Raw genomic sequence first — 21,073 nt, 5'->3', positions numbered from 1 at the left:
TCGTAAATTCTATGATCAGAACTAGAACTAACTCAGAAGAAGGACACATAGCCAATATTAGTTAATATTAGTGAATTGTTCCTAGCAAAAGAAAAAGAGAAGTATATGGTCCAGCATGGTAAAGACTCTCCTGCTATAATTGTGACCAGGACAACTTGGATAAGGTTTTCTGGGTCCTCATTGTCTAGCCTGTCAGCATGTAACCACAGTCTACTTTCTGGGAGCACTCCTGCTATCAGCTGACTTAATTAGGCCTTCCTAGAAACAGACTCTGGGAACTTTCCATGCAGAAAGTTTATTAGGGAATATGATCAGGAATATATCCCAAAAAGTGTGAAGGAAACAGACTTGTGCAGAGAAAGAAGGTGAATTACAGTGCTGTTTCATCAGAATTCACAGCTGATATGAGGGGTTCTGAATTTAAGATTGTCCTGTATGCTGGTCCTGAATAGGGCAAAAGAGGCACTTAAACTCAGCATCAACCAGCCATTGGATGCAGTCATTGCATAATTTAGGGTAATGCAGCCCCTTTTGTCTAGGTAATTCTTGGAAAAACCCGTCTGAACTCTCAGCAGGGAACACTTCAGCCTCTGAGCAGATAAGTGCTTGAGCTCTGCAGGGAGATAAGTAGAACTACACAGCCTGCACCTGGGGAAAGTGCAGGCCTGCTTAGTCATCTGAGGTGACTTGGGGGTGAGGGAGTTAACCCTCAAAGTTTCCTGACTCTAGAATGGACTCTCCCATTGTCATGCCATGCTTGTTATCAAAGTTTTTCTTTGTTGAGAAGTCATAAAACAGAAACAATGAAATTGAATGTAAGTAGAAACTATAATCAAGATAAAATTTTTTAAAAAAATCAATGAGGTATAATGTAAACAGACATAACAAAAATACCTTTACCTTAATTTTGATAATTTTTCCTTCAGACATGAAATAACAGAGACAAAATTATTAGAACAAAAATGTGAAAAACAGAAATTGGGAAAATAAAATTAAACACTTAATGTGTTTGTGTTTATTGGTTAACTTTCTAGCAGTGGAGACCTTGAGGAAGGATGTTGTAGTGAGCTGGGAGACAGATTCTCCTGGCAGAAGGCCAAAGGCACTGAGTAATTGATGTATCTCTAGCTGAACGCCAGCCTCAAAAGACTTATTAAACTAATATGACACTAAGGAGAGGTATTACACTGTTTGGAAAATTCTATTTGCTATAATAAAGAGATATGTTTGAGAAAAAGTAACTAGAATCTCGTGGATATTTTTACTAGGTGGCATTATGGCTGACTCTTGACGGCACAAAATTAAATTCCTCCCTTGGAAAATATTATAGGGTTCTAGTGAAAATTAGCTCAATCAAAAAGTGCTCTGAGATCAAAGTGGAACTCATGTATCAAATTATTCAGGTAATTTGCCGGGTTTGTGCATACACAAACACACCTGCATATACAAGACTAATAGTTTCCTTTATGCCAAGGTGGCACATCCAAATGAAGGTTTGACTTAGTGAATGGTAGACAAGCCCATCAACATGACTTCTGAGATTGCAATGCCTGCAGGTATTTGAAGATTCCCTCTACTGCCTAAAATCTTCCACTTACTTTCATGCTATACTTTCTTGAGCTGTTCAGTATACACCCTAGGCAATTTTATGTGGCATATTTCTATTTATAAAAATACTATGAAATTAATCAAACAAGTCAGAGTCATTAGAATTACTGAATATAGACCTACATGTAACCTTAATTAACTAGAGTCAGCCTCTAATTCTCCTTGGCTCTGGGTCTTACTACAATACTCCTGATGTCTGCAGCAGTGATTTAAAAAAAACTCATGGTTTACAATAGTGCTTCTCATGAAAATCACTTGGAAAGACTTGTTAAAACGTATTAATTAAGTGTGTTAGGGAAGAAGACAAAATTTTGCATTTTAATAAGCTCTCAGGTGATACACACTACTTTTCTGAGCTCCATACTTTGAGTAATAAGGGTTTAAAGACTGTTTATTTCTGAAACTCAACTGAAATCTTACTGTCAACACTTAAAAAGACTCTTCCACTTGTGACAAGCATTATCTTAATTGGCAACCATAGCAATAAATATTTATTAAGGAATTAACTGCGTGCTAGGCAATATGATAAACTCTGCACAGGTACTACTAACTCATTTACTTTTAAAAATAATGTACTAAGTAAAGTACTGTACATGATCTTCAAGTTACAAATGAGAAAATTCAAATAGAAAGAAGTTAAATGATCTGGTTAGAAGATAATATATCTTCTTGTTTAAATGATAAGTTGATAGACTTTCTGAAAACTCAGAGAGGGTATGTCAACCCAATAGTCCCCCCTTGTTGACAAGGGGGACTAGGTTAAATGCTCAGTCTAGAAGACAATTCTTTTTTTATATTTATTTTTAACTAATACATAGGAACAAAATTATACAAGTTAGTGGGTATATGTGATATTTTGATACATGAATACATTGTATAATGTTTAAATCAGGTTAACATAGATATTTCCTCAAACATTGGAAATCATCTCTTTAGCAGCTTGGCTATCATTAGAAATGGAAGCCCTTCTATGGACGTTGAATATATATACATATATGTATGCTTAAATGCACACATGTATGTGGTTTACATATATATATATATATGATTGACAATTTAAGTGCAGTGATCTTGTTTTCTGTGGTTTCATTAAGATCTTCATAGAAATGAATAACATTTGGACATTTCATTTTCAAATCAAAGTACTTAAGAACTAATAGGAACTTTTAATTATTTATTTGTCATGATTCAACACATCACCTGAAATACTATACAATGTATGACCACTGATAATATCTAACAGAATCAGTTCTATTTTGTCAGGGGGCAACACCTCTGTTATCAAAAATTTCCCTGTTGTTTATCCATGAGTCATTTTGCTTAACTTTTGTTTTTTTTTTTTTTTTTTTTATTGTAAACAAATGGGATACATGTTGTTTCTCTGTTTGTACATGGCGTAAAGGCATACCATTTGTGTAATCATAAATTTACATAGAGCAATGTTGTTTGATTCATTGTGTTATTTTTTTCCCTTCCCCCCACCCCTCCCACCCCTCTTTACCCTCTATACAGTAGTTCCTTCCTCTATACTTGCCCCCCTCCCTAACCCTAACTCTAACCCTTCCCTCCCCCCCATTATGTGTCAACCTCCACTTATTAGCGATATCATTCGTCCTTTGGCTTTTTGAGATTGGCTTATCTCACTTAGCATGATATTCTCCAATTTCATCCATTTGCCTGCAAATGTCATAATTTTATCATTCTTTATGGCTGAGTAATATTCCATAGTATATATATACCACAGTTTCTTTATCCACTCATCAATTGAAGGGCATCTAGGTTGGTTCCACAGTCTGGCTATTGTGAATTGAGCAGCTATGAACATTGATGTGGCTGTATTTCTGTAGTATGCAGATTTTAAGTCCTTTGGGTATAGGCCAAGGAGTGGGATAGCTGGGTCAAATGGTAGTTCCATTCCAAGTTTTCTAAGGAATCTCCACACTGCTTTCCATAGCGGCTGCACTAATTTGCAGCCCCACCAGCAGTGTATGAGTGTACCTTTCTCCCCACATCCTCGCCAACACCTGTTGTTGCTCGTATTCTTGATAATCGCCATTCTAATTGGGGTGAGATGGAACCTTAGGGTGGTTTTGATTTGCATTTCTCTTATTACTAGAGATGTTGAACATTTTTCCATATGTTTGTTGATTGCTTGTAGATCTTCTTCTGTGAAGTGTCTATTCATTTCCTTAGCCCATTTGTTGACTGGACTGTTTGAATTCTTGGAGTAGAGTTTTTTGAGTTCTTTATAGATTCTGGAGATTAGTGCTCTATCTGAAGTATGATTGGCAAAGATATTCTCCCACTCTGTAGGCTCTTTCTTCGCATTGCTGATAGTTTCCTTTGCTGAGAGAAAGCTTTTTAGTTTGAATCTATCCCAGTGGTTGATTCTAGCTTTTATTTCTTGTGCTATGGGAGTCCTGTTAAGGAAGTCTGGTCCTAGACCAACAAGATGAAGATTTGGACCTACTTTTTCTTCTATAATCTGCAGGGTCTCTGGTCTGATTCCGAGGTCCTTAATCCATTTTGAGTTTAGTTTCGTGCATGGTGAGAGATATGGGTTTAGTTTCATTCTGTTGCATATGGATTTCCAATTCTCCCAGCACCATTTGTTGAAGAGGCTATCTTTTCTCCATTGCATATTTTTGGCCCCTTTGTCTAGTATGAGAAAATTGTATTTATTTGGGTTTGTGTCCGTGTCCTCTATTCTGTACCATTGATCTACCTTTCTATTTTGGTACCAATACCATGCCGTTTTTGTTACTATTGCTTTGTAGTAGAGTTGAAGATCTGGTATTGCAATACCCCCTGTTTCACTCTTCCTGCTAAGGATTGCTTTAGCTATTCTGGGTTTCTTATTCTTCCAGATGAATTTCATAATTGCCTGCTCTATTTCTGTAAGGTACGTCATTGGGATTTTAATTGGAATTGCATTGAATTTGTATAGCACTTTAGGTAGTATGGCCATTTTGACAATATTAATTCTTCCTATCCAAGAACATGGAAGATCTTTCCATCTTCTAAGGTGTTCTTTAATTTCTTTCTTTAGTGTTGTATAGTTCTCATTGTAGAGGTCTTTCACCTCTTTTGTGAGATTGATTCCCAAGTATTTTATTTTTTTCGAGGCTATTGTGAATGGGGTAGTTTTCCTAATTTCTCTTTCTGAAGATTCATCACTTATGTATAAAAATGCGTTGGATTTATGGGCATTGATCTTGTAACCTGCTACTTTACTGAAATCACTTATGAGTTCTAAGAGTTTTCTGGTGGAATTTCCAGGTTCCTCTAAATATATAATCATGTCATCAGCGAACAGGGATAGTTTGAGTTCTTCTTTTCCAATTCGTATCCCTTTAATTTCTTTGGTTTGTCTAATTGCTCTGGCCAGAGTCTCAAGAACGATGTTGAATAGAAGTGGTGAAAGAGGGCATCCCTGCCTTGTTCCAGTTTTTAGGGGGAATGCTTTCAGCTTTTCACCATTTAGAATGATATTAGCCATGGGCTTAGCATAAATGGCCTTTACAATATTAAGGAATGTTCCCACTATCCCTATTTGTTCTAGTGTTTTGAGCATGAAGGGGTGCTGTATTTTATCAAATGCTTTTTCTGCGTCTATTGAAATAATCATGTGATTCTTGACTTAAGTCTATTAATATGGTGAATTACGTTTATTGATTTCCTGATGTTGAACCAAACCTTGCATCCCTGGGATGAAACCCACTTGATCATGGTGCACTATCTTTTTAATATGTTTTTGTATGCGATTTGCTAAAATTTTGTTGAGAATTTTTGCGTCGATGTTCATTAAGGATATTGGTCTGAAATTTTCTTTCCTTGATGAGTCTCTGTCTGGTTTAGGTATCAGTGTGATATTGGCTTCATAGAATGAGTTTGGGAGGGTTCCCTCCTCTTCTATTTTATGGAATACTTTGAGAAGTATTGGAATGAGCTCTTCCTTAAAGGTTTTGTAGAACTCGGCTGAGAACCCATCTGGTCCCGGACTTTTCTTTGTTGGTAGGCTTTTTATGACTTCTTCTATTTCAGTACTTGAAATTGGTCTATTTAAATTGTTTATGTCCTCCTCATTCAGTTTAGGCAATTCATATGTCTCTAGAAACCTGTTGATGTCTTCGAAATTTTCTATTTTGTTGGAGTATAGATTTTCAAAATAGCTTCTAATTATGTTTTGTATTTCCATCCTGTCTGTAGTGATATTTCCTTGTTCATTCCGAATTTTAGTGATTTGGGTTTTCTCTCGTCTTCTCTTTGTTAGTGTGGCTAAAGGTTTATCAATTTTGTTTATTTTTTCGAAGAACCAACTATTTATTTTGTCAATTTTTGTATTGTTTCTTTTGTTTCAATTTCATTGATTTCAGCTCTGAGTTTAACAATTTCCTGTCTTCTACTACTTTTGGTGCTGTTCTGTTCTTCTTTTTCTAAGGCTTTGAGCTGTAGTGTTAGGTTGTTTATTTGTTGAGTTTTACTTCTTTTATTAAATGCGCTCCATGAAATAAATTTCCCTCTAAGTACTGCTTTCATAGTGTCCCAGAGGTTTTGATATGATGTTTCTTTGTTCTCATTTACCTCTAAGAATTTTTAATTTCCTTCTTAATATCTTCTGTTATCCATTCATCATATAATAGCATATTGTTTAACCTCCAGATGTTGGAATAGTTTCTGTGTTTTACTCTTTCATTTATTTCTAACTTCAATCCATTATGATCTGATAGAATACATGCTAGTGTCTCTATCTTCTTGTATTTGCTAACATTAGCTTTGTGGCATAATATATGGTCTATTTTAGAGAAGGATCCATGTGCTGCTGAGAAGAAAGTGTATTCACTCTTGGTTGGATGGAATATTCTATAAATGTCCGTTAAGTCTAAATTATTGATTGTGTTGTTGAGATCTATGGTTTCTTTGCTCAATTTTTGTCTGGAAGATCTGTCCAGTGGTGAGAGCGGCGTGTTAAAATCACCTAGTATTATTGTGTTGTGGTCTATTTGGTTTCTGAAATTGAGAAGGATTTGTTTGACATACATAGATGAGCCACTGTTTGGGGCATAGATGTTTATGATTGTTATATCTTGCTGATTTATGCTTCCCTTAAGCTGTATGAAATAACCTTCTTTATCCCTTCTGACTAACTTTGGCTTGAAGTCCACATTATCGGAAATGAGGATGGATACTCCAGCTTTTTTGCTGAGTCCATGTGCATGGTATGTTTTTCCCCATCCTTTCACCTTTAATCTATGGGTATCTTTTTCTATGAGGTGAGTCTCTTGCAGGCAACATATTGTTGGATCTTTCTTTTTAATCCAGTCTGCCAGTCTATGTCTTTTGATTGATGAATTCAGGCCATTAACGTTCAGGGTTATTATAGAGAAATGATTTGGTTTCCCGGTCATTTGGTTCATTTTTAAATTTTGTTTATTTATTTGTTTGACACAACTTGTTTCCTCCTTTATTTGACAATTCCTTTAGGATAATTCCTCCCTTTGCTGATTTGCTTCTTTGTTTTTCATCTCTTCCTCATGGAATATTTTGTTGAGAATGTTCTGTAATGCTGGCTTTCTTTTTGTAAATTCTTTTAGCTTTTGTTTATCATGGAAGGATTTTATTTCATCGTCAAATTTGAAGGTAAGTTTTGCTGGGTATAAGATTCTTGGTTGGCATCCATTTTCTTTCAGGGCTTGAAAAATGTTGTTCCAGGACCTTCTAGCTTTTAGGGTCTGGATTGAAAAATCTGCTGATATGCGTATTGGTTTCCCCCTGAATGTAATTTGGTTCTTTTCTCTCACAGCCTTTAAAATTCTGTCTTTATTTTGTATGTTAGGTATTTTCATTATAATGTGCCTTGGTGTGGGTCTGTTATAATTTTGTGTATTTGGAGTCCTGTAAGCCTCTTGAACTTGATTTTCCATTTCATTCTTCAGATTTGGGAAATTTTCTGATATTATTTCATTGAATAGGTTGTTCATTCCTTTGGCTTGTTTCTCTAGGCCTTCCTCAATCCCAATAATTCTTAAATTTGGCCTTTTCATGATATCCCATAGTTCTTGTAGATTCTGTTCATGATTTCTTACCATCTTCTCTGTTTGTTCAGCTTTGTTTTCAAGGTTAAATATTTTGTCTTCAATGTCTGAGGTTCTGTCTTCCAGGTGTTCTATCCTATTGGATATGCTTTCTATGGAGTTCTTAATTTGGTTTATTGTTTCCTTCATGTCAAGGATTTCTGTTTGGTTTTTTTTCAATATCTCTAACTCTTTATTGAAATGATCTTTTGCTTCCTGTATTTGCTCTTTTAACTGTCGATTGGTGCGATCAATCAATGCTTGCATTTGCTCTTTCATCTCATCATTCAATGCTTGCATTTGCTCTTTCATCTCCTCGTTTGCTTCTCTGATCATTTTAATTATGTACATTCTGAACTCCTTTTCTGTCATTTCTTCTGCCATGCTGTCATTGGGTTTTATTGATGTAACATCTAGATTTGTTTGCAGCATTTTCTTTCCTTGTTTTCTCATGTTGTTCAGATATCAGTGGACCGCTGAGATATTGCAGATTTCCTCTGTTGATTTACAATGACCCTGAAGATTTCTATATATATCCCCTCTTAGCCTTCAGTAGGCTGAAGTCTTGGAGGAGGTTGATAATGCGGTGCTCCACAAGGAAGCTGCCTCTCTAGGAGTGGTGGCCTTCAGGTGGGGTATATTCCCTGCTAGTGGGCAGAGGTGCCTCCACTTGTTGACCAATGGTCATCCAAAGGGGACCTAGGCTGTGGGCTGAGGCAAGGCCTGTTTGGGCCTGAGCCTCTGGTTTTACCGTCCTTGTGGGAAACCTCACCCAGCAGGGAAGACTCACCCGGTGGGGAGGTCTCGCTGGTCAGTTTCCTCCTAGAGGTTCCCCTCAATTTACATCTACTGCCTGGGCTGGGCTGCCTTCCTCTGCAAAGTTTCCAGGGGCCCGGCCCTACCTCCTGGGCCTGGGAGCCTCACCCTTCGCAGATGAATCTCCTTAGGCTGCCCCTCCTCAGAGAATTTGCCCATAGGCCTGGAACCTTCGCTCCGCCCTAAGCCTGTCTCTGTGCGGCTCTTCCACCCAGAAGCCTCCTAGATCCTGGGACCCTGTTCTGCACCTAATCGCCTGGCTGCGTGGCCCCTCCTCTGAGCAGCCACCTGTGGCCCCGAACAATTGCTCTGAGTCCCAGAGACCCGCCACAGGCCTCTTCCTCCAGACAGCTGCCCAGTATGCCGGTGCGGTCACTAGGAGTCCAAGAAACTCACTTCGTGCCTCCTCCTCCCACCAACCACCCGTAGCCCGGGGCAATCAATCACTCCGAGTCGAAGTGACCCTGCCCGTTCCTCCTCCTTCTCCAGATAACCCCCCGGGTGTTCAGGAGCAGTCCCTCTGAGTGGCTCTGAATCCACGTGACCCGCTGCACGGGTCCTCTGGGCCACCGCCCGGAGCTCTGGTGTGGTCCCTCAAGACCAAGCATCCCACCACGCTTCTCCTCCAGGCAGCCCCCCTGTGTTCAGGAGCTGTCACTTTAAGACCAAATAACTCACCACTCGCCTTCTCCTCTGAGCAGCCGCCTGGAGCGCTAATGCAGTCACTGCGAGTCCAAAGGACCCGCCGCGCTCCTTCTCCTCCTTCTCCTACTCCTCCGGGCAGGCCCCGGGGTTCAGAAGTGGTCAGGGTCCAAACAGCTCGCCACGCAGCCCCTTCTCTGGCAACCGCCTGTAGTTCCCGTATAGTCGCCCGAATCCAAGCGGCTGCTCCTCTTCCTCCTCGTCCTCAGGGCAGGCCCCGGGGTTCAGAAGCGTCGTTCTGATTCCAAACAGCTCGCCGCGCGGCTTCTCCTCTGGCAACCGCCTGCAGCTCTGGCGCAGTCTCTCCGAATCCAAGTGGCCACGCTCCTCTCCTCCTCCTCAGGGCAGGCCCCGGTGTCCTGAGTCCACACAGTTCTCCCCGCCTCTCCTCCCCCGGGCAGCCGCCGGAGCCCCAGTGGCTGCTCCGAGTCCCAGCGCTGTGCCGACCGGCCTCCTCTATGGCGCTCCAGCGGGGGGAGGGGCGTCTCGCCGGCAGTTCTACTTCACAAAGTTTCCTGCGTTCCGGGACCCCCGTCCCATCCGGGATGCCCCCCCAGGGGGTGAGAGTCACCCGGCTACTTTGAGTTGGTCCCAAGCGTCTCAATATCTCCTCTCTTGAATCCTGAGTTCTGGAGCAACACGTAATGCAGCCACCCTCTAGGCCGCCATCTTGAAAACCTTGCTTAACTTTTGAATAAGAAATCATAACATTTCTTAGTTCATAAAACAACAAAGGGAATGATATGACAACACATGTCCACTTCTGTGCTACGCTTCGGCTAATTGGGATTGGGCCTGGTGGAGAGTAGAACGTGAGAGCACTGAATCACATAAGTTCAGGGTGGATGGGTATTTTCAAATCGATCAAAAATCGCTTCTATCTCTCTAGAAGTAACTTGCCTTAGTCTGATTGTATCACTATAATAGAGTATCTGAAACTGGGTAATTTATAAAGAAAATAAATTTGTTTCTTGCAATTCTGGAGGCTGACAATTCCAATATGAAGGTGCCAGCTCTGGTAGGAGATCTTGTGGTGCATCATCCCATCCCCAGAAGGGGATGAAAGAAGGAGAGAAAGTGATGAGGTGAAGGTGGTGCAGGGAGAACACAGTTGCACTAGCTATTTTGGACTGAACATTATTACTTCTATGATTTAAATGTGTCCCTCAAAGTTCACATGTTGGAAATATACTCTGCGATGCTAACAGTATTGGGAATTGGGACCCAGTGGAAGGGGTTTAGGTTGTGAGAGCTTCACCACTATGAATAGATTAATGCCGATTATGAAGGAGCTGGAAGGTGTGATATTGGTATCTTGTATGGATCTGAAAATACTAAAGAAAATATCAGCGAACAGAATCCAGTTATGTTAAGAAAATAATGTCATGGTCAAGGGGGATTTGTTCCATGAATGTACATCTGGTTCAATATTAGGAAATCCTTTGATATATATCATATTAAAACATCTAAGAAAAATGATAACATAGTTCTCTCCAAAGATGTCCAAAAGGCCCTTTAATACCCATTACTCATACAATAGTCCACAAAATAAAAAACATTTAACATTGCTGTATATACCTCATTCATCTATGAGGATGTTGCTTGAGGAAGAAATAGTGGAGCATTCCAAGAATAGGAAAGACAAGGAAAATGGTGTGAATACCCACTGACTTAAAGTGTGTTTTCTCAGAGGTAGATCCTGAGTCAAGGATTTGAATGCAAGTATTTTATTTTAGAAGTCACCCTAGGAAGCAAAGGTGGGATAGTAGGGAGTGATATATGGGTAAAAAAATAAGATCATAATATATAGGGCTGTGTAATGAGTAGGTTTCACTGTGGCTGAGGGAGAAGTGGTCATCCCTGTTGAAGACTTTTGAGAAATTATGTAGAACATGCCTCAGACATTGTATTAAGAGGGTTGAGGAGGCCAAGGTATTCACTAGAAGCTCCATTCATCAACTGTTGAAGTCTTTCCTGGGATGTGTTAATGCACTTCTGAAGTTTTATACCTGAGCATGCCCATACCCTCCTATCCTCACCAATCCATGGTGTTATCCAAATTTCTATTTTTGCCACAGTTGTTGGCAAATGCTACCTTCGTAGTTTCCTCAGTGTCAGTGAGTTTTTATATTTTGACATGTTTTGCTATTAAAGCTACCCATTCTGTAGCTTGACTTGTTTTCTATTAGAATATTTTATTCTGTTTCTGCCTTCTATGTGTTCTTGTATTTATAATATTCCAGACGTTCTTTTAGGTTCTATTAATTCCTTATCTGTTTTAGACACTGACAGTAAATTCCACATAGCACTGGGCATGTAGCAGAAATAGATAACCCCCAAATAGTCTGCTTGCTGCATTCAGAATGCTGCTAAAGAGCTTCAGACAGGTAATGCCTCCCAAGAGGAACAGGAACAATATATACTAATATATATATAATTTAGGTGAACAGTCTGGAGGATATTAATTACATGTGTCCCCTGTCCATCCTGTGGGTTATACATGGGTCCCAGGCACAGAATGTTGTAAGAAAACTCTGACATAAGTAACATTGCCTTGAGATCTAGCTCTCAATTTTAGTGGAACAGCATTATCAGATAGTTAACAGTTAAGAAACAAGAGTTGTCTTACTTAGAGATTTTCATACAATTTTAAGACTCAGAAGGTCCAGGACATTCATAATCAGGTTAACTATCCCCAATAGCAAAAGTGACCAGCAACTGGTGGTATCAACTTGTATTCCTGTTGTTAAAGTGAAACTGTAGGCGTGTGGTTATCTATTGAATTCTTATTTTTTGCTTTCTAATAAATTGCCTCAAAATCTAGCAGCTTCATACAAACAAACAAAAAATTATCTCATAGTTTCTGGGATCCAGGAATCCAGGTGCTAATTGGCTTGGGTGCTTTTGGCTCAAAGTCTTTCACAGGTTACCATCAAGGTGTTGGCCAGGGCTATAGTCATTCTAAAGTTTCAACTGAAGAAAGATTCACATCTCGTCAACTCATCTAGGTGTTGGAAGCCTCAGAAGATCCACTGTTGGGTTCTCTTACATTATTGTTGTTAGACATTAGGTTTGTTTGGACTATTGGTCAAAGACATACTTTCCTTGCCATATCAACATCTCTGTAGAGGAGCTCACAGTATGCCAGCTGCCTTATCTCAGGAAAAAAAAAAGAAAAAAGAAAGACAGTGAGACTGAATTAGCAAGATGGAAAGCACAGTCTGTAAATTAATCTAGACTGAAGTACCATTAGTTTTGCAGCATCTTATTCATTATAAGTAGGTCCTGTTGTCCAGCCCACACTCAGGAGGAGAGAATTACACATGGGCATGAATGCCAGAGGAGACCATTGGGCACCATGGTGTTGGTACTTGCTGAAAGTGCCTTCTGGGAAATCTTGGCAGGAAAGCATCATAAATAAATAACAAGTTGTTTATTTTCTTTTGGAGGGCATTTACCTTTGTGCTGAGTCCTTTCCTTAGTCTGGAAAGTATATCTTCTCTACCTTCCTTTTTCTCCCCTTCATCCTATTTCCCTTCTGCATTCAAATAGGATTTTACAGCAGAGTGTCATGTGAAATGTTAAATCAAGAGAGCCTACCATGGGTCCTCAGGAAGAATGAGAAACAGTGAAGTGCAATTTGAGAAATTAAGTCATGATCAGTGTAAATAGTTGTACAAAAACTGCAACTACTAGAATCTGAACCTTGATTCTCCAACTTTCTAGCTTTGTGAACTAAGTACGTCACATTTATCTATGAAATGTACATGTAATAATGGCAGCTATATCAAAGGGATATGAAAACTGAATGAGATAATTCTTTATTTTTTATTTTACTTTTTTGATTCATTGTGTACAAATGGGGTACAACTTTTCATTTCTCTGCAGAATCAAACCATTTGTGCAGTCATACATGTATGTAGGGTAATGATGTTTATCTTATTCCATTAGAATGAGATAATTCTTGGAAAATGTTTATGAGTGTGTCTGCCACAAGTAGCCTTTCACAGATCTAATGTAATTTAGAACTTTGTTTTCCCATCAGGATACACTCTACATTATTAGTCTACTGTTCAGTATCCTCTGAAGACTTGAAGAAGCCAATCTCTTCAGTTGCTAGGCATCTGCTTCCTCCTACAATCTGGAAAGCTCCAGGGGCCAGAGCTCAGAGAAAAACTAGTCTCTGGAGAAGTTACAGTTTTCATTTCCAGGTAGGGACAAAGGGAATTTATGGTGTCCAGGGAAAAGGCAGGATGACAGAGTATCTAACTGGGAAGGAGGACTCACCATGGGAAGTCTTTGAAAAGGACAATAGTCACTTTGACTCTACATTATCTTTGATGTCACGTGATTGTTACTCCTCCTCTTGAAGGATCCTGTATAAATCCCCCCTCTATTGGGTAAAAGAAATGTGGACTACCAGGCATAAATCATCAGAGAAAGCAGAATAGAGAGACTGATGTGAGTTATTGACCTGGATATCAAGGGTTGGATGATAGGTCTCAAAGCCAGAGTCATTTGAGAAAAGAAGATTCAAGTCCTCAACACAACTACGAAGGGCTGACTGGATCTGGAGGATCTGGTGATACCAAGAACTTCTAAAATAAAGGGAGGTAAAGGAGGTGGGAGAGGGAACAGGAATATGGTACTACTTTGATTCCAAGTAGAGAAAAGAAGGGAAAATAAGTCAAACAGTAGGGTGGTGCAGAGACAATTTTTAGGAGTTGAGAAGAATCATGAAAAAAGACCCAGTAGTATGGCAGATTGGGAGAGTTGTTTGGATGGAGGGGAGAAATACCTGGATAGAGGCATAGGCTTACTATGAACAGAAAGGCTCCATTCAAATGGAATATTTTTACCTTTAAGAAAAATTTCAGTTATGATTTTTCAATCCTTTAAATAGGAAGGAAAACTTCACACATCCTGTGAGTTAGTTACTCCTGCTAAGTGACTTGTTTAAGCTAGTTTTCGGTGATTGACCCTCTGGGTCTGCATGTAAGTGCCTCTGCAGAGCCGAAGACAGAGGTGGGAGCAGGGCTGGAAATGTAATTTAGGAGATGCTGGTCTAAACTTTCTGGAAAGACAGATCTCAACAACCAGGAAGCAATTGACTTGAGTCTTGACCTGGGTAGTGGTTACATGGGTGTGTTTATTTGTTCACACTATAAAATTTATCATGCTGTTTATCTTTGACTTCTGCATCTCACAGTATGTATGTCGTAATTCAATCAAAGATGATGGGGCAGGGAATAAACTGAGTCTGCTGTCAGAAGAAAAGTGTTTTTACACAGGGCAGCCAGGAGGGGGATGTCCTGGATGAGAGGTAACTGGGGCAATAGGCATTCTAAATCTATTTTTTTTTTTTTTTTAAATTGTTTAGGCAGTGATGCTCAACCCTAAATTTGTGGCATTCAGAACCCATGCAGCAGTCAGGGACATTTGTAAATTTTTTTTTATTCCTTACTATCATTTTATTTTGAAAGCTTTCCCCATTCTCTCCAATCTGGCACTGAAGATGTGTTCCCAGTTGCTATATATGACAAAATTCTTATGATCACAGATGGGGAACTGTCTATCTCCTTCAGTCTGTCCCAGTATATAGTATTTCTTATGGTTAGGGATTTTGTCTACATATTGACGTGTTTCAAGAAAGTATCAGAAATCAGACTTTTAAGAAATCTCCTTAGGACTCTGCAGGCACCTGGGTCTGGAATCAATCATTGACTCTCCAGAAGGCAAATGGAAGGGCAAGTGTGTGCCACATGGTTGGGATGGAGAATCAGGGAATGTTTATCTAGTGCTTGGCTAACAAAGAAAATATCTACTGCAGCCGATGAGAATATGAGCCCAGAATTCAGTGAATGTGACCTATCCAATTTATGCAGGCAGGGGCCAGGCCCCTGTTGAGAAATTACAAAAGGGTAAGTAGAGACAGTATCCAAGGGTAAGGACATAGCAGTTTCTCAGCCTGGAAACACTTCACTGAGGGGAGTCACAGGAAGTGATAACTAAAGTCAGGCTAGTACCAACTCTTGGCAAATGAGCCCCTTTCATTGAGGCTTACCTGGAAATCTAGGAAATAGTTCTAGAGTTATATATGACTACTGTTAAGTCAACACAATTGGCATGCTGACCCACTGGGCTGAGACCTTGAGAGATGCACTAATAGGGCAATGAGGGCTCGAGGGAGGAGTTCAAATGGGCTTAAGATGGTCTGGTCCACATTGAGTCCAAGTCTGGGACCAAACCAGATGGACATTTCTCTAGGAAGTAGAATGATATGAGAGTAGAAAAACAGTTGAAGCAGCAATTTAGCCTGGATCAAGCTTGCCTGTCATACTCACTTCTACTCCATCTTTAACCTGATTTCATTTTGGCATTCTTGTTAAATGGCAGGACAAAGTTAACTACTCAGAGTATGTTATTTGAGACAGGTTGTAGGTATACATGAGAGACCTTTTCACTGAAATGATGATAAAAATAAACAAAACAAAACCCGTATTCTTTTTTTTTTTTTTTTTAAATAGCTGTAGATGGACACAATACCCTTATTTATTTTTATGTAGTACGAAGGATCGAACCCAGGGCCTCCCACATGCTAAGCAAGCGCTCTTCCACTGAGTCACAACTCCAGCCCCAAACTCCTATTCTTGAGAACTGTCCTATAAAGGAACAGAGAGTGAGCACTTCATTGTGGTGCAGTAGGAGAATCTTGCTATGCACAGTCACTGGGGGTGACATCTTCAGTGGTATATCATGGGAGGACAAGAGCAAAGCTTCAAGCAATGCAGTGTGTATATGTGTGTGTGTGTGTGTGTGTGTGTGTGTGTGTGTGTGTTGGCCACCAAGTCACACTTACCCATTTAAGAACGCTATTTAGAACAATCCAGGACTCTAGTATTAAGCAGGGAAATAGTCTCTTTTATTGAACACCTATTACCAAGCATCATGCTAAGCCCTTTTACATGGCTCCTCATTTAAATTTCTAAACATCTTCTTGATGGAGTAAATATTATCTTCATCTTACTAGTGAGGAAATTAAAGTTTGGGTTGCTAGAATAATATGACCAAGGTAAAATGACTAGCTAGTAGTAGAGTAGGGGTTTTATTCTAAAGATTGTGATTTTAGAAGCAGTGTATTTAGCCAGTTTATTTTCCTGCCTCTACATGATGTAGGAGCAACAACAAATTTAAGTGGGTCATTAGAAGTGTCAGAATTTTTATGCTGTATTCAAAGAATAACTAGGTTTCCTAGAGGAAGGTCAATCTCATATCCTAGACTAAATGATATCATAGAATAAAGATGGGTCTCTTATAAGGACTGCTCTCAGAGTGCTGCAAGTTAGTATACATGTCCAACCACCATACGACTTCATGAAGTCTAACCATCCTAAAGAGGAAAGAACTAAAGGGATATCACGCAAGAGTGGAATGGTCATTAATGCTGATCCCTTACATTCAAGTTTACCCCACCAGGTCATAAGACATTATATAACATGGCAGCACATGTGTGAAACAGATGTAAGGCAAAGGCAATAATAAACAGAAAATTTCCAAGTGTTGAAGTTCAGTACCTGGTTGTGCAATGCCTATTGTTACTGGCCAAGTGAAGCTATCACTCTTGATTTCTTGACTTTTAATGTTGGGTTGGATGTATTCATGGGAGTCATACCAAGAAGACATGTACTTGCACTTAAAATTTACTACATATTTGCGATGTGATATTGAATGAAATATTTTATCTCATTTGAATTATATTGATAGTCCCAGATGGATGTTTGTTCTATACTACAAATAAAGAAATATATTAGAGTTATACTATACTTTTTGTACAAGCATCTAGTATCCTCTTTAAAATATGCTTTACTTTCTAAATCATAAGACTTATTTTCTGGAATGTTTTGGTAGTTCATTATTGAAAAAGTGGTTAGCTCTAATGAAGAAGCATAAAACTGATGGGAGGATGTAACTATGAGTTAGTCTCAAGAGTTTATATGTAATCTATTAATCAGACCTAGCTCAATAGGAAATCTAGAAGAAAATGTAGAGAAGGTAGGGATTATAAATATTTCCAGTTTATTATCTCCTATGGAAAGTAATAGTATTGTTCTCTAATTACCTTATTTTTCTAAACCTATTAATTAACTTCACCTACCACAAGAATGATTTGTTGAGGTTTTTTAGGTAATACACTGAGAATACAAAACATGACATGCTTGATCTCAAGAAGTTCATTGCTCTATTTAACAATGATTATTGGTAACTAAGAGAAAAAAGAATTTCCTCTAATTTATTATTCATTCTGTGATAATTATAAACTATGAATATACTTAAATATATTATATCTTATTTTGCATGACAGATCAGGATCACATACTAGGCAGGAGGCACAAAACAAGAGATACACTTTTGAGTGGGTATAATAAAGTCTTAGAGTATTGGAATTGTCAATTTAGGTTTCTCATGGATCAGTATGGGAGATTTCATGGGAGCTGAAAAAAAGAAAGGTAGCTAAATTCACATGAGCATGGAATGGGGAAGGAGAGACCAGGGATGACTTTTCAAAGGAGGTATCCTAAGAGCTGATTTTGAACAAGGACAGAAGGTGGAGCAGGATAACATCATCATATGTCAGTTTTCTAATCCTGAGATTACCATCCAGCTGAGAATACCCACCAGGTTTATCAACACCATAGACAGGCACAAATTTTACAGGCCTGTATCCTTTCTTATACCACTTTCTATATTAACAGGAAAGCAGCCTCACCTGTGATGCTGGGGCCACCCCACAACCACAGCATGGAAACCCCTGCCACCTTCTTCCTTGTGGGCATTCCAGGCTTGCAGTCTTCATATCTTTGGCTGGCTATCTCACTGAGTGCCATGTACACCATAGCCCTGTTGGGAAACAGCCTCATCATGACTGTAATCTGCATGGATTCCACCCTGAGAGAGCCTATGTTTGGCTTCCTGTGCGTTCTGGCTGCGGTGGACATCGTCATGGCCTCCTCGGTGGTCCCCAAGATGGTGAGCATCTTCTCCTCAGGACACAGCTCCATCAGCTTCAGTGCCTGTTTCACTCAGATGTACTTTGTCCATGCAGCCACAGCCGTGGAGACGGGGCTGCTGCTGGCCATGGCTTTGGACCGCTATGTAGCCATCTGCAAGCCCCTTCACTACAAGAGCATTCTCACACCTAGAGTGATGCTGGGGATGAGTGTGACCATCACCATCAGAGCTGTTACATTCATGACCCCTTTGAGTTGGATGGTTAGTCATCTACCTTTCTGTGGCTCCCATGTGGTTCCTCATTCCTACTGTGAGCACATGGCTGTGGCCCAGTTAGCATGTGCTGACCCCATGCCTAGCCGTCTTTATAGTTTGCTTGGTTCCTCCATTATTGTGGGCTCTGATGTGACCTTCATTGCTGCCTCCTATATCCTGATTCTCAGGGCAGTGTTTGGTCTCTCCTCCAAGAATTCCCAGTGGAAGGCATTAAGCACATGTGGCTCCCATGTGGGGGTCATGGCCTTGTATTACCTACCTGGGATGGTATCAGTCTATGTATCCTGGCTAGGACAGGACTCAGTCCCTCTGCACACTCAGGTACTGTTAGCTGACTTGTATTTGGTCTTTCCACCCACCTTGAACCCCCTCATCTATGGCCTGAGGACCAAACAACTATGGGAAAGAATAAGGAGTTTTGACGTTCTTCCTCTTTCACTACTCCATTCAATTTTCATGAACAGAAAACTGTTCACACCTTGAGCATTTCACCCGACTTCAAAGATGCTTTAGTGATCTGTGGAGGTGAATATAAGAAGTATAAGATGAAGCTGAGAAGAGCATCCTTGTATAGCTTTTAATTTCTATTAAGAATGTTAATGAATTATGCTGCTATAAACATTGATGTGCCTGTATCACTGTAGTATGCTGCTTTTAATCCTTTTGGATAAATAACCAGGAATGGGATAGCTGGGTCATATAGTGTTTCCATTCCTAGTTTTTTGAGAAATCTCCATACTGCTTTCCAGAGTGGGTGTACTAATTTGCCATTCCACTAACCACATGTGAGTGTATCTTTCTTCCAACGTCCTTGCCAGCACTTATTATTATTTGTATTTCCAATGATTACCATTCTAACTGGAGTGAGATGAAATCTCAATTTAGTTTTGATTTGCATTTCCCCGATTGCTAGAAATGTTGAACATTTTCTTTATATGTTTTTTGGTCATTTGTATTTCTTTGTTTGAGAAGTGTCTTGTTTAGTTTATTTGCCCATTTACCCCCCCCCCCTTTTTTTTTTTGCAGGGCCTAGGGGTGGGAACTGGTCATTGAACCCAGGGACAATTAACCCCTGAGTCACATTCCTGGCCCTTCTTATTTTTTATTTTGAGACAAGGCCTCACTAAATTTCTTAGGGCCTTGCTAAATTGCTGAAGGTGGCTTTGAACTTGCAATCCTCCTGCCTTAGCATTCCGAATTGCTGGGATTATAGACATGTACCACCATACTTGGCTCTTTTGCTCATTTTTGATTGAATTATTTGCTTTTTGGGGTTGTTTTGAGTTCTTTATATATTTTGGATGTTAATCCCCTATGAGAGGAGCTATTGGCAAAGATCTCTCATTTTTTTAGGCGATCTTTTTATACTATTGTTTTCTTTACTATGCAGCTTTTTAATTTGATGCTGTCCTACTCATTGTTTCTTAAAATTATTTCTTGTAGTTTAGGGATCTTGTTAAGAAATTTGGTGCATGTGCTAGTATATTGTAATGTTGAATCTGTATTTTCTTCTAGCAGTTGCAGAGGTTTTGGTCTAATTCCCAGGTTTTGATCTACTTTGAGTTGATTGTTGTGCTGTGTGAGAATAGGGATCTAGCTTCATTCCTCTATATAGGGATATTCATTTTCTCAGCACCAATGTTTTAAAAGGCTGTCTTTTCTCCAATGTATGTTTTTGGCACCTTTGTCAAGTAACAGTCACTGCATCTATGTGGATTTGTCTCTGTGTCTTCATGTATTTTTTGGTGCCAAAGTCATGTTATTTTTGTTTCTATAGCTATATAGTTCAATTTGAAATATCACTCTTCTTGCTCAGGATTGCTTTGTCTATTTCGGGTCTCTTATTCATCCAAATTAATTTTAGGACTGTGTGTGTGTGTTTTTTTTTTTTTTTTTTTCTAGTTCTGGGAAGATTGTCATTGGTATTTTGATGGGGATTGCATTGAATCTGTATAATGCTTTTGGTAGTGTGGTCATTTTGACAATATAACTTCTGCCTATGCAAGGACATGGGAGGTCTTTCTGTTTTCTAAGGTCTTCTTCAATTTCTTTCTTCAGTTTTCTATATTTCCATTGTTGAGGTCTTTCACCTCCTTGGTTAGATTTATTCCAAGTATTTAATATTTTTTAGGTCATTGTGAATTCACAATAGCTGAGTTACGGATCCAGTCCAGGTTCTAGTCAATAGATGAATGGGATAAAAATAGCATGCTATATATCCACTATAGAGTTTTACTTATCCAAAGAATGAAATTATGGCATTTGCTTATAAATGGATAAAACTGAACAATATCTTGCTAAGTGAAATAAGTCAGATTCAGGAAGTTAAGGGTCAAATGTTTTCTCTTATATGCGAAACTAGACCAAAATAAGAACAAAAGTGGTGGGATTCCATGATACTTGAAGGTGTGTAAGTGGAGTAGATGAAGGGGTGTAAGGAAAAGGAGGAGGGAAGGGAGAGGGGAAGTACTAGGGACTGAAGTGGAGCAAGTCATATTCCATGCATACATGATTATGTCAAAGTGGACCCCAATATTATGCATACCTATCATGTGCTAATAAAAATACAAAAGGAATGTCAATGAAAT

General features: G+C 39.3%; 1 protein-coding gene across 1 annotated transcript; it reads left to right on the top strand.

The window, feature by feature from the left end:
- Nucleotides 1-17,972: 17,972 nt before the first annotated feature.
- LOC306638555 (olfactory receptor 52I1-like) lies at nt 17,973-18,968 on the top strand (the record flags this gene model as incomplete). Its single annotated transcript, XM_079101778.1, has 1 exon — nt 17,973-18,968. One exon carries the CDS (start codon nt 17,973-17,975, stop codon nt 18,966-18,968), a length of 996 nt encoding a protein of 331 aa, XP_078957904.1.
- Nucleotides 18,969-21,073: the final 2,105 nt, after the last annotated feature.

Source organism: Sciurus vulgaris (assembly GCF_902686455.1).
Source record: "Sciurus vulgaris genome assembly, chromosome: 11".
NCBI lineage: Eukaryota > Metazoa > Chordata > Mammalia > Rodentia > Sciuridae > Sciurus > Sciurus vulgaris.
The sequence above is the reverse complement of the archived record's forward strand: the minus strand, read 5'-3'. Positions and strand labels throughout refer to the sequence as shown.